The sequence below is a fragment of the Callithrix jacchus genome, chromosome 3 (genome assembly GCF_049354715.1).
Source record: "Callithrix jacchus isolate 240 chromosome 3, calJac240_pri, whole genome shotgun sequence".
NCBI classification, from domain to species: Eukaryota; Metazoa; Chordata; class Mammalia; order Primates; family Cebidae; genus Callithrix; species Callithrix jacchus.
Genome location: NC_133504.1, coordinates 151,338,206 through 151,353,434, shown reverse-complemented (window position 1 = coordinate 151,353,434; position 15,229 = coordinate 151,338,206). Strand labels below are relative to the sequence as shown.

Below are 15,229 nucleotides of genomic sequence, written 5' to 3'. Positions count from 1 at the left end.
GGGACTATTTTCATAATTCCAGAAGAATAGACTTTTAAAAAATTGTAATTTGGGGAAATCCCTTTCTCTTCCCCATGTATAACTGTAAACTTTCCAATGCTAAAGATGTAATGCTTTCTCTTATCAAGAGACATAAAGATACTCTATACTATACTCACCAGGGTATCAAGATATACACTTGTTATAGCCAGTATAACATTTAAATTATATAATCATACAAATAAAGCACTGTGACTATAACTGAGTTTACTGAAGGCTTTCACAATTTTTAAACACCTGTTAATACAAGTTTTGCATCATTATAACATCATATAATAGTTACTACTTTTTATGTCTATTGTATTTTAAGAACAAGAGAGCAAGTATCACTGCTACTTTCTTTGTAACATGGATGTGAAAGATTAAGTTATAGAAAAACTGTTTAGAATTCTTATGGCCCCTCTGAACAGTTGTAGTTTTGGCATTTAAAAGTGCTTCTTGCAAACAAAACTTACGCTAAATAAAATTGGCATGTATTAATAGTTTTAAGCTGTTCAAACAACAGAAATTAAGTTGCCTGCCTCCCAAAATTTTCCACTGTGAGCTCGATCTCTTTTGTTAGTTCTCCCAGCCACACTGGATTGTATGATCCAATTTACGCTCCAATACATTACACATTTGAACTTGTGTTACTCATTAACCTTTGTCTCTTCTCCTCACTATGTCATTACCACAAGTTTTTATTTGACAGAAAGCACAGGTGGATGCAAGAAAAATTAGTTCTAGTTTTCCATTTTCCTGACTGATACTTATTGTCACATGCTAATCCTTTAACCCCTGTCATGACCTCAGAACCTCTGACCCTTTTTACCATAACAAACGTAAGCATCATCATTCAGGCAACAATGCCACTGCACTTGGAACCCCCAGCAACCACCGTGTATACAACTATGCATTTTGTAGCCATTTGTCCCTGAATTTTCAAACACTTACAAGAGACTGAATCAAAGACTTTTCACTGAAATCATTAGAAAAATCCATAAACCCTGTAAAACAGGGTTGGCAACTCGTGTATATAAACTATAAATATTCAAATGGATATAAAATTGTATAACCCATTTGGGTTGATCTGATGACTTTTCTGAATGCCTGGGCTCTACAGACAATGAAAGACTTTTTTCAACAATAAAAGGTACAAGGAATGATGCTCCCACATCAAAACAATATACTACCTGCTATACTCTTTCTCCTGGCCACAAAACTGTGTCCAAGTTGCCATGTACAGAAGAATGTGCCTTTGCAGGAATAATTTTGAGTAATCTGTGAGGATCAATTTATGTTTTTAAGCAAGAATGACATAGCCAAATTTGTGGCTGTAGGTTAACTTCAGAGACAGTACCCTGGAGCCCATGCTATGCTAGAAAAGACCTATGGCTAAGGTTGGTCAGTGAGAATTATTGCTAGTATACCTGTAGGCCCAGAACTTCCCCAGCTGCTCTCAGATCACCTTTTCAGGGAAACCAGAGGCCATAGTCCATTGTAACTGCCCTGATTGTGGCTTGCTATCATTTGCGAATGCCCATCATGGGTAATGAAAAACATTATAGCAACATCACGAAATTTAGTGCAAACTGGGCATCATCAATACATTTAAAAATCCAAAAGTAAAACATTTAAAGATAAAAGCATAGATATTGCATATTATAAATAGTAGTAGTTAAAAAAAGTCCAATAAAAATACTTTTCGGAACCAATGGCATAAGTTAAAAAAATCCCTCAGTTGGTCTGTTCTGAATTAACTAAATTCATTTTATTTTAAACAGTGCCATCAAGCTGTATGCGTGTGTACAGCTGGATACATAGGCACGGTGTGAGTTAACAAAATTCATTTATTTAAAATAGTGCCATCAAGCTGTATGCGTGTGTACAGCTGGATACATAGGCACGGTGTGAGTTAACAAAATTCATTTATTTAAAATAGTGCCATCAAGCTGTATGCGTGTGTACAGCTGGATACATAGGCACGGTGTGTTAAGAAAGATCACGTCTCAGAAGAAAGAATAATGTTTTGCCCATAAACCTAGCACTATCATTTATGGGGAGGTTGGAGGCACTAAAACACCTGTTTCACTTCATTCTCTTGGCATGTGGAAAATGCCACTGGAAAGCTTTATGAATTCCTAACTAAAATATGCTACATTAACTGTCCTAAATTCAAGACACTGAGTTAAGATTACATATAATTATCAGTAACATGCTAATAAACATGCACTATATTAAACAGAAACAATTCTGTGAAGGTGTATTTTATTCGTTGCTTTCATAACACTAAAAAAATATACAAATGTTAGTTTTAAAATGACACCTACCTTGCTTGTTATAATATTAAATTTTTTCCTCCTTACTCACATTAAACAGGAACTTGAATTATTAACAATACCAGTGGAAACACTTTAGAATATATATGTGCAGGAAAGTAAACTATACAGAAATGAGATTTGTGTGTGTGTGTGTCTGGGATAAATACTGTTGGATTATACCCAGAACATGATTTTAGATAAACTATTGGATAGTTTATCTTGTATTTTTAATTTTATATGGCTTGGAAATACTGAGTACTATTTCTCAGAGACTGTAATTTTAATGCCTGACACAATCAATCTAAAATTCTAACGAGGACAAAGTTATTTCACAAAATGGAAAATTAGTTAAGGAGCAATTAAGTATCTCTCACCCCTTTACACACATAAAGCCAGTCCTTACCAGTCCTAGATGACTGGCCCCTGTGAGGAGTGAGCATGTCCCCACAACACTGCAAAGACAGGAGACCAGAGAACCAAAAGGACAATGATTTTATAGGTCTTTATTGCTGCCTTGCAAACCCAAGTGAATGTGGTTACATTTTAATTGTATAATACAAAAAAAAAAAAAAAAAAAACCCCAAACTCAACCAACCAACAAAAAAACCTTTTCTGTCTGGATCAGAACCTTAAGAAATAGGAATTGCAATAGTCGGTACCCTGGATTTGTCTGAGGCTAGTGTATCCTTGGCCTTGGAAAACCACATACCCCATGTAATGAGGGCAGTAAAAACAGACCTCCCCAAAAATGTCCCAGCCAGGCATTGCATCTTACCTTGGTGTTGAAGTCCAGGGCATTCTGAGACGTTTTGTATAATTCAGGGTACTTCAACATATTCTCTTTTCTGCATGATCTCTCGAATATTCCAAGAGTTAAAGGAGGCATTGCTGTAAACATCTAAAGCACACAAACTGGTCATTATGTCAAGCCACCAAATTCAGAGTGAACCTTTATCTCCAAGTATTCAATAAAACAGGAATTATCAAATGTCCTACACTTACCACATTATAAAGACCTATACACCATCTTTCAAAGAGGATCTGTCCAGAAAAGCCATTAACAAAGGCAAACCAGATCTAGGGAGAAAAAAAAACCCAAAACCCCCAAAATTAGAATAGAAAAACGTAAATGCATTGCTTAGAATCTGTTGTACACTCAATTGCTGCATAACAGCAGCATTAACTTATTATACTCATGACTCTTTTGAAAATGACATTTCTTTGCTTTACTTTCTGATTCAAAGAGATGCTTTCATAGGGTATTTGCTATTTATGTCAGAATTGGTCCTGCTTGCTGAATCACAAAAGAAATATGTGAACAGGCAATCACAGATTCAAAAATAAGGAACAATCTTGCTTTTCTTAACAGTACTTTTAGGGAATATATTTATATGCCATTAAATTTTTACAGCTTTAATTCCCTTTTAAAATATCAGGATGTAGTTATTTAAAGACTGCTTTTTAAAATTATAAAAGTAACACTTGTTTATTTAGGAAATAATTTCCTGCAATAATACAGTCACTATTTTCTTCTGCATTGGTTGTATAATTCATTTAAATTCACAAATTTACTTTACTAGAAACCTGCATATAGAGAGTATCATATTCTGCTCCTCTCCCTATTCATTAATTAGGTACTATTCATTTTCTTAAGTTGTCACGTATCCTTTAAAATGATGTTAATGAATGTATAACCTCTACAATGTGGATATAACTATTTTAGACATTTAGCCTGCTTCCAGTTGTTTGCTATTATAAATAATTCTGAACTGAAAACAAACGTATTTCTTTTTCCTTAGGATGAATTCTAAAAGTAGAATAGGTCAAAGTACATGAGTTTTCTTAACAGCACTTGATAACTACTGCCGTTGGAATCTTAAATTTGAGTTTATATATTAAAATATTTTAACTTAAATTTTATTCATTGATAAAATCCTATCTTGACTAGAGCATAATATTCTTACATATTTTACAATGTTCTTTAAAACAGAAATCTTAGCCTTGGAAACAAAATTAAAGGACATAATGGACAAATTTTTCCCCAGCATGTTTAAAACAAAAGTCAAAGTGACTATCAGTACATAACAGTACCTATGTTATTGTTTTTAAAAAGCAGACCTGAAGTATAATGAGAAATCAAATGGATCCGAGAGAGTACAAAGGCTGGCCTAGCAATGAGATTACATAAGCACAAATACAAAAACAAAACCTAACAACGACACAACGACACAACGACAAAACTGTTAGAGGAGAGCGGTCTTGACATGCGGCTCAAGTGAATTTTTGAATCACAGTTGCAGGGAATTTGCTACACTTCACGTTTCATTTAACCTCATTATGGAAGCATGAATTGCTACAAATTCACCATTTATCAATATGTACCGAGGTTGGCCTCCCTATGAACAGGTTCTGTACCCACACTGATCTTCCTTTTTATAGTGGAAGGGAATGATTGAGCATGTATACAAACTAATGTCTGCCTTATGAGATGGAAAAGAAAACAAAGTTGCAATAGCACATTAAAAATAAGTCCAAATTGTATTAGGGTTGTAACATATATTAACCACAACAATAATAAAAGCAGAGAAATCAGAGTTAAATTTGAAATTCTTACTTGCTTTGCTACACATATTTACAGAAAAATTTTGATCATTTGCTCCAAACGAAGAGCCAGATCAATGATGCATGCAAACTTTAGAAGAACTGAGCATCTTCACATCAAGTGAAGTTTATTCTTTTCTGGTGAGTATACACAAATTGACAAAACAGACATGAATGCTCTCTATTGTATTTTCACATTTGACCTGAGATGTGGATTATGTAAATACATATTTGGGATACTTAGCGTGATGGGGCTATTTTTCATGAAGGCAACTGTGAACTATAATTCATTCTAAAAAGCTCTTTCAGTTTTCTTAAGGTATGATGGAAATATAAGGAATTTTAAAAGAAACTTTCAATTACGGCCTCTCTAATCTATGAAGACACAGTCTAACCTTAGTTGGTCTGAAGAAAGCCGAAGCACCCTGCATACCATGTTTGTCTAAGGGACATGATTTGGCTCCAAGGTTGTAGTTCTAAATGCATTTGCAATGATCAATACTGTATATTAATAAGTTTGTGTGTGGGCAAACATTTGTAAATATGAATGGCCCCCTAGCTTCTTTGTACATAATATTTGGTGCTGATTCAATGGCTACTATCAGCTTGAAATTTAAGATTCTCCCTCAAATCGACGTTTACAGAAAGTTTCAAATTTGAAATAATTTGCAAGTAAACTAACATGTCTGTATCCAAAGTGTATTTTAAAATGCATAAACTGCTTTATGACAGATAATTTTTAAGTGGAATGCTACTAACACATTTTTATCATTTTATTTTTCCTACTGAAAGGTAGGTGAATACGTTTTTACAGATGTACTTCCTGGATTTTTAAGGATTAATATTTTACTTTATTTTTAAAGAAGAAGAAATGACTAGGTAAGAACAGAAACTTTCAACAGAGTACCTTACATTTTTACACTAATATTTTGACATTCAAGTTTACATGTCTTAAAAGAGAAGAGAAGGTCTTTAATAGCGAGGTAGTCTACCAGCAGGCTGATTTCAAGTTAGGCTGAGATTGCAGTTAATATTAGGAACATATTCCATGCAAAATAAAAAAACACCTAAATTCTCCCAAACACATAAAAGTCCCTCCTCTGTTTCAACCAGATCCATGGATTCAGAAAGAAAACACCAGTCCCTCTGGGGAGGTGTCTAGGTTATTTAAATTCACAGGGAATTCAACTTCCAGCACAACTTGCTGGGACAGTATCACCTTATTGACTTTAATCAAAGCTTCTAGAAATTAGAAACACTACTTGGTTTTGAAATCTTCCCAGAAAACTTGGATATGACCAATCATTTGAAAGAAAAGGTCTTATTTTACTAGGAAGGAGTCAGAGGTATCAGAGAAATAAAAAAGTCTCTCTTTAAAAAGGAGCCCATCATTTAAATGAACACCTAGAGCTGCTCCTGGGCAGCTCCCATAAGAAAGAGCTTTATACCACCATCTGCCAAATCTGTATTCGCCTGGCTATAATTTACAGCAATGGAATATCTAGATAGTGACATTCCTAAGCAACATAGCAATGGGAAAAGCAGTGTTCATAGTTTTAAATATATAAAATGCACAGTGTTCAAGACTATTCCTTTATTAGCAAAGAAATTTCAGACCTGTTTCTCCTGGTATTATTTTCTAAATTCCACCTCTCAGTAGAGGCGTGGCAGCTAAAGCTTCACATTCATTTTCCTGATGGAGCATTTCTGCATATTAAGCAGCAGCTTACAAATAGTCAATGAGTCCTCTGCTCCCACGCCTGATCAGCACAAAAAACTGAAAGGAGAGATTCGAGACTGGCAGTTGTCCTCACTAGAGACATTCAATGATGTGTTTTCTGTCTATTCATTCACAGTATTGACATGAGCCATTAACATCTGCAGAACTTGTTTTAGCTGGCCAAAGTTGGGTATCTGGGAATTGATTTAAAAGGTCAATTCATTTCCAAGACTGTTGAATTATATTCAAAATACATTTCTACAAACTGTTAAGAGAAAAATAGAAATGAGATTTCCAGTAAAGTTTAGAACTCACTTCCTTTTCAATGTCTAAATAATTTGATCAGTGTCAAATATCTCATGAAGAGGCTTTAAAATCAAAGCCAAGTGAAATTGAGGGTTAATCAACCACAAATCATGTAATTCTGAGTTTGAAACAGGGCATGCAGATTGTTTTCATTTGAGTTTAATGTTTGTATTTTCCCATAAATGTCTACTTCATTGTTGTCAATTTAGATTTAAAAAGTGGCAAGTTGAGTATTCTTATTTTATAAAATTAACTTTTTATAAGCAGATATATTGCTGGCAGTGGCTTTAAATTCCTGGTATCTCAAAAAGTCTATGTAAATAAATTGTATAAATTGATATTTGTTTAAATGTCAGTGTTGTGGAATGAGAAGAACATATAATTACAAAAGCTAGATATGTAGAAGGGATTAAGAATAGAAAAATATTACTTTAGAAAAGTACTACACATTTATATAAACAACAAAGAATATTTTTTGATCTCATAAAGTATTTTTGAAGTCATTTTGCTTCAAAAACACAGATTATTCCAGACGAAATCCAGCAGTTATGAATAACAAGTTCATTTAAGTATCTTGTTTATGTTTCTATGTATGAGGTTATTTTATCTAATGGGTTGTAACCTTTTTAGTGATCATTACACAAAACTGTCTGTATACTTCAAAATTAAGTTTCAATTTTACTAGCCTGACTCATAATAAGAACTATTCTCAGTCAACATTTAACAAGGAGATAACCATTCTGACAGAGGCACAAAGAACAGCTGAAGCAAACATATAGCAATGGAAGTGTTGATGTACTGCCTTTGTTTATACTATTGCTGAGAATAAAGAATGGAAGATGATTTCTATATAGCAAATGCCTGTGTCTTTTTTCTTACAGACGTGTAGAAACAGTCAACAGATTAAAGGATAAAGTGGCAGGAACAGTCATCTATCTGTAAGGGAACCCTCAGCAGATTTATAAGGGTGTGGTGGGTCCTTGACAGGAGTGGGAGATGGAGATTTTCTTAGCAATGGGAAGGCCACTGTCATGCTCTGCAGAGCTCCAACAGAAACATGAAACTGATAACACCTAGGAGTATTACAAATATAGCTTCTGATGCTAAAATGGCCACTTTGAAAAAAAAGGCAAATAATATATTTATCATGTCTTGATTAACCATTCAGTTCAGTTATTTATCTGCCATTGCTGTGCTGCCCAGTATGGTAGCCACTGGCCACACGTGGCTTTTAAACACTTAAATGTGATTAGTCCAAATTGAGATGTGGTATAAATGTAAAATATATACCAGATTTTGAAAACTTAGGATGAAGAATGTAAAGTGTCACATTAATAATTTTTTACAGTGATATGTGACAATGATAATCTTTTGAATACATTGAGCTAAATAAAATATACTGAGATAAATTTCTTTTTCCTTCTGCTAATGTGGCTTACATTGTATTTCTGTTGGCCTGTAATGTGGTTTGACTGTCTCCCCTCCCAAATCTCATCTTGAATTCCCATGTGTTGCGGGAGGTAACTGAATCATGGGGCAAGTCCTTCCCATGCTGTTCTCATGAGAGTGAATAAGTCTTATGAGAGCTGATGGTTTTAAAAAGTGGAGTTTCCCTGTATAAGTTCTCTTGCTTTGTCTGCTGCCACCCATGTAAGATGTGACTTGCTCCTCCTTGCCTTTTGTCATGATTGTGAGGCCTCCCCAGCCACTTGGAACTGTAGGTCCATTACACCTCTTTCTTTTGTAAATTGCCCAGTCTTGGGTATGTCTTCATCAGTAGTGTGAGAACAGACTAAGACAATAAATTGGTACCAGTAGAGTAGGGCACTGCTGAAAAGATACCCAAATACGTGGAGGCAACTTTGGAACTTGGTAATAGGCAGAGGTTGGAACAGTTTGGATGGCTCAGAAAAAGACAGGAAAATGTGAGAAAGTTTGGAACTCCCTAGAGACTTGTTGAATGACTTTGATCAAAATGCTGATAATGATATTGACAATGAAATCCAGGCTGAGGTGGTCTCAGATGGAGATGAGAAAATTGTTAGGAACTGGAGGATAGGTGACTCTTGATACTTTTAGCAAAGAGACTGGAAGTATTTTGCCCCTGTCCTAGAGATCCATGGAACTCTGAACTTGAGAGAAATGATTTAGAATATCTGGTGGAAGAAATTCCTAAACAGCAAAGCATTCAAGAGGTGACTTGGGTGCTTTAAAGTTGTTTAATTCAAGTTGTTTTAATATATTTAGAATTTATAAAAAGTGGGCAAATAAAAAATTAAAAGAATGATAAAATGTCTTCATAAAGAAAATTTCTTTAAATATGTATGCAAATGACAAGGATTTTAAATTTAACCTGCTATTACCTCGATAATATAGAGCACTATATTCTTGTAGAAGCAGTATAAGATGCACTTGGAGACTCTGTTATAGTTCCAGGCACCATGAATCATCAGTAAATTCTTCAAATATTTGAACTAAAACGAGAGTAGGAAAAAAATTAGTATTTTCCTCTTCAAAGCATGAGTTGACTGAGAGGAATGATGTGTTTTGCAGAAATGACACTTTACCTGAGCTATGGAGTAGTCAGAGGAATTAGCTGCCTGCAGGCCTTCATTGCCACTGATACCAACACCAACATGCGCTGTTTGTATCATGCTGACGTCATTTGCTCCATCACCAATTGCAAGCGTTATGACTTTGACTTGTTTTTTAACCATCTCAACAACTTCAGATTTTTGAAGAGGAGAAACCCTTAAATTGAAATACATTGTGAATTACTGTTTTCTGAAAAAGGAATTTTGAAGTGCATTGTGTTGAAGGATAAAAGATGCAAAAGTCCTAAATAAATAGTTCTCTGAAGAACCCTAATGATAAAGTCCTAGGTTTACAAATGTTTACTCATCTGTTAACCTGGTTAACACATTAAGAAAAATTAAAATAAATAAAGACAAATCTCAGAGGCGAACCCCTAGGTGACAGCTAGAAGAGAGAATGCTTTGTTAAGCGTTAGCCTGCCAGAATGCTTGCATTAATATGTTAAATAACATTTGAGTTCAGAAATACCTTTACTTCCTAACAAATAACATGAAAATTTCTAATTTTTCACTTATAAATTAAAATCAATGTCATAAATGCTGCCAAATACTAACCAAATCCTACACAGTAGCTGGAAAGTAAAAGTTTTGAGCTTCTGCAATTTGATCTTAGACAATGTACTATATGCTTAAAACAACTTAAAACTCTACTTGAATTAATTCTCAGACACCATGGTAAATGCCAAGTATCTGATTATAGTTCATGGGCTTCATTTTCTTTCAAAGCCACTAACAGTCAAGTAGAAATCAAGCAACCTCTTATACAAATGCAAACTAGGAAAAGAAGACACCAGTATCTCTACTAAAATCATTTTTGGTATTAGATTTAGAGTTACTTTTCGCAGAACTTTCAAAGCCATTTAAGAAATAAACACTAGAACAAAGACAGAAGGGTTCAAAGACAGAATGTATCAGCATAAGACACTGTCTACATTGTCCTGGAAACTACAGAGAAAGGCAGGAAAACTACACAATAAATTTCTCTAACAAACTATTAAGCTAATAATTAGCAATAAACAACTAATGTACACAATGTTCGTACAAGAGAAACATCTTAGAACTAAATTCTTTATCAAGGTTATGTGGCATAGATATCTAATAATATCTGCTAAAACATTTGAAAAAATTATTTACTATTCTATTTAAAAATGAAGATCACTACTTTAAAAAAATCGATATATTTTTGTCCAATTTCCTGATCACTCCATAGGAAAAATTCTTAGTGGTAGATACTCTGCACAGATATGTGCCTTCAGGAGGCCCCACTGCCCTATGAACTGCTTTAGCCAGAGTAACTCTGGTTTTTATTTCAAGTTTGAGAATCATTGCATTAGACTGTGAGTTGCTTGCAGAGTCAATTGATCTCCATTCATCTCCTCTTCTTTGAATTTTTAGTGCCTGATCCAAAATAGATACTCAATAATTGGCTGCTACATAAAAAACTATTTTTAATTTTTTCTTTTTATTTCCTTTTACAGTCTGGCAATAGTACAAAATGACACAACTCTGAACTCAGCAAGGAAATGAATGCCTATTGAGCCATTAACAGGCTATTTCGCTGTTAGCTTCATTTTTCTTCAAAGCAATTTTCATTTCATTTTCACATTTTATTTAATTTTTCTTACCAGGCTAATATAAACTGGTAAGACCACTGGCTCTACGCCAATGTTTAAACATGGACTATAGCTGATATTTAGTAAATGTCAAAAAGGAATGCTCACCAATAAATGATCTAGAGTGGGAAATGGGCATGAGTTGAGAGAAGCATTTGTTAAGCATTATCAAATTCCCTTTAATGGTCTAACATTATGAATATATTATGAAGTCACACCAAGGGTTCAATGGAACTAGGAAACAGTGGTACTTTTTCCATAAACTGAACCTGTAATAAAAGAGAAATCTCTGCATGGTAAGCTGATATTAGTGATTTTAAAAAAGCATCAGAAAAGAGTTGGACTACATTTAGTTCTCTTCATCGTGATTACAACCAACCACTGCTTTCTCTGCTTGAAACTGCAATTTTCAACACCCAAATTAAAATTGGCTGAGGATTTTCATTCAATTCTCTAAGGTTTAATCAGGTGTTAAAAACAAAGAGTAGGATTGCCCTTAGCAACAATGCCCATTTAAGGGGAGAAAAGATAATGATATAGTGAGAGACATCTCAAAAGTACACTGCAGTTGCTACTAACAAGAGCATCTGCTTCCATTACCAAGCTTTAAAAGTGGATGACTGGCCGGGCACGGTGGCCCAAGCCTGTAATCCCAGCACTTTGGGAGGCCGAGGGAGGTGGATCACAAGGTCAGGAGATAGAGACCAGCCTGGCCAACATGGTAAAACCATGTCTCAACTGAAAATACAAAAAATAAAAAAAGTAGCCGGGTGTAGTGGCATGAGCCTGTAGTCCCAGCTATTTGGGAGGCTGATGCAGGAGAATCGCTTGAACCCAGGAGGCAGAGGTTGGAAAGGAGAGGCGAATTCACTTCAGGTAACAGAAATATCAGAGAATAAATTCTAACCTCACATCCAAAATTCTCCAGAATATATTCTTTTCTACTGCTGTGTCTCCACCTCTTAAAAGATCACTCACAGTTTACTTTCTTGATGTAGGTACCCTTGCTTGTAGATTCATACAATTTCCATATGAATCTAGAACTACCTTACCATACAACAAGTTAATTCTTCCCATGTCTATCAAAAAATCACATATCATGGCTGAAAATATCTAAAACCTAAACAAATGCCAATTGTGATTCACTTATAATTCTGAAACACCATAAAGGCACTGTTTTCTTCCTGGAGATTTTTTTTTTAAACCATTTGTGGGTCTGCAACCAGGATTTCAATTATTCACAGTTCTCTTCTGTTCCACTGTTGATTTTTCTTCTTTGATAGAAGTAAGAGACTCCATGGAAAAAGACTACGTATCCAATGTGTACCGTAAACGTCTCTTTCTCTTCCCTGTGGCTCCACAAACAGGGGGTGGTCCTTTGTGATACGACCTAGACGTGCACTGAGTGCAATATGTTTTTCAGATATTATTTTGGCTGTAGTTTCTGCACATGTTATTCATTATTTTTCTTATTTGTTATGTAGTAATTCTCACTGCCCTGTGAACATTAGATCAGGGCACTGGAAATTTTTACATTTAAGCTAAGAAATATATAGGTGGTCCATCTTATATGAATCTTGTTTTGTACTCTTTTAATGGGATTAGCTAAATGAATCACCTTTCTAAATGAAATAGGAATAAAGATTATATGTACATATATATACAGACATATAATAAAGAATAATTTAAGGAATTTTTTATAGATAGCCAAAAAGAGTACAATAATTTATTCTACTGGTTATGTTTTAGGATTAATAACCTAAAACATTCTTATATATACACAAAATTACTATTACTGATAATACTATATGATCTCAAAGACTTATAATGGAAACTTAAAAATTACTACAAAGTTGCCTTTAGAATTAAATCTAGAAAAATTTTTAGGAAGAATATGAGGGAATATAGTATTTTCCAGTTCTCCTGAAGTGTTTTACATCATGACCAAGCCCAGTATTTACTAAATTTCTTTAACTTCCTCAAACTTTAAATTTGAGGTCTGTTTCAGGTGCCTATTTAGAGGTGAGAATCACTAGTGAGGGGATCTGCTGTGCTTTTCTTTGCAACAAACTTCCTAAAATTTCTCCTGTGAATATCAATATATTTTCCACTGACTCATATTTTGTTGACTATTAAAGAAATTACAAAAGGAGAGAAAAACATAAACTAGAAGATCTTACTTGAATCCTTCTGAACTAAAATTTTATAAAAATTTATAGTTTTACACTAAGAAATTAAGATACTGCAAAAAAACCTGATGTGCCAAAATTACAAAATATTGTAAACTCCTCTAGAAACTTACCATCGATTTGTTACTAGAATGAAAACAGCAGCTTATATGGCAAGTCTTAAGAATGATACTTAGCAATATGATACGTAATGAAACATTCAGCCACTTTAGGTGAGAAACTGCTATTCAAATGACTGATGAGCAAGAGCTCTCCTAGCCTCCAAAACCAACATCTGTTGATATATTGTGCAGTCATAGGCATTCAGGAGACCTTACAATATAGGGACTGAGTCTGGAGAAATAAAATACAGATAGCCTTTCCATAAGACAAAAGAGGAAAGCGAATTTAAAAAAGATTTCCTTTCTGCAATGCGTTTTAGATATAAAACTCCTCCTGTGGAATTTATGTTGTCATAGGTTAAGGTACTGCTTTCTGCTTCAATGATTCAGATAGTAGTCTAAATAGGGACCATCTCTATTGGTGTGCATTTGATTATGTGTGAATGTGTACCTGTACACTAATTGGCAAACAGACCTATGAAAGGCACTAAAAAGAAAACTCTGCCTAGTATAGATATTTATTATGGGATGGTGTTCACACCAGAGCTTAGTTTATCTATCATATTGCTGTTCATATTCTATTAAAAAATATCATCTAGTTATGTTGAACCACTGTACTCAACACATAGCAGATTTTAAAAATGGTAGCAGGCTCTTTCTAAGCTGGCGCTTAGTAAGGAGAAGGCCATGTCCAGTTCAAGCACCAAGACTGTGAAGCCCAACAGCGAGAGGCTGAACAAGTTCGAGTCGGGCATCTTCCAGGCTCTTCTGGAGCTGGAGGTAAACTTGGACCTCAAGGCTCAGCTCAGGAAGCAGAGTATTCCAGCAGCCAAAGAACCTAAGCTGGTGATGGTCAGAAAGCTATCATAATCTTTGCTCCCTTTCCTCAACTGAAATCTTTCCAGAAAATCCAAGTCTGGCTAGTATGTGAATTGGAGAAAAAGCTCAGCGGGAAGCATGCTGTCTTTATTTCTCAGAGGAGAGTTCTGCCTAAGCCAACTTGAAAAAGCCATACAAAAAATAAGCAAAAGTATCCCAGGAGCCATACCCGACACACTTCTTGAGGACTTGATATTCCCAAGTGAAATTGTGGGCAAGAGAATCTGTGTAAAACTGGATGGCAGCTGGATCATTTTAAAGGTTCATTTGGACAAAGCACAGGAGAACAAGATGGAATGCGAGACTGGAACTTTTTCTGGTGGCTATAAGAAGCTCATGGGCAAGAATGTTAACTTTGAATTCCCAGAGTTTCAACTGTAAACAAAAATGACTAAAGTATATTCACAGTAAAAAAAAATGGTAGTGCACCAAAAAATGGAAATGTTATAAGAAAGAGAAATCCAGCTGGGCATGGTGGCTTACATCTGTAATCCCGGCACTTTGAGAGGCTTAGGCGGGTGGATCATGAGGTCAGGAGTTCAAGACCAGTCTGGCCAACATAGTGAAACCCTGTCTTGACTAAAATAATAATAACAACAACAACAACAACAAAACAACCAGGTACAGTGGTGTGCGCCTGTAATCCCAGCCACTCAGGAGGCTAAGGCAGAGAATCGTGTGAACCCCGGAGGTGGAGGTTGCAGTGAGCTGAGATCACGCCATTGCATTCCAGCCTGGGTGACAGTGTGAGACTCCATTAAAAAAAAAAAAAAAAAGAGAGAGAGAGAAATTCATCTCAGTATGTCATGAAACTAACCTTCACACTCTTATTCATTTTGACTATTCACTGTTAAGAAGCAAAATCTGTTTAATCTGGTTTATACCTA

General features: G+C 35.0%; 1 protein-coding gene across 6 annotated transcripts in view; it reads right to left on the bottom strand.

The window, feature by feature from the left end:
- The window catches only part of ATP8A1 (ATPase phospholipid transporting 8A1), a 250,764-nt gene that overhangs the window by 45,228 nt on the left and 190,307 nt on the right, over window positions 1–15,229 (bottom strand). For all 6 annotated transcript variants that reach the window (XM_078367269.1, XM_008993413.5, XM_002745887.6 and 3 more), the window contains 4 exons: window positions 9,534–9,717; window positions 9,330–9,440; window positions 3,342–3,416; window positions 3,115–3,237 (listed from right to left, as the gene is read on the bottom strand). In XM_078367269.1, coding sequence (XP_078223395.1) covers window positions 3,115–3,237; window positions 3,342–3,416; window positions 9,330–9,440; window positions 9,534–9,717 — 493 coding nt within the window. The remainder of the gene's footprint in view (window positions 1–3,114; window positions 3,238–3,341; window positions 3,417–9,329; window positions 9,441–9,533; window positions 9,718–15,229) is intronic.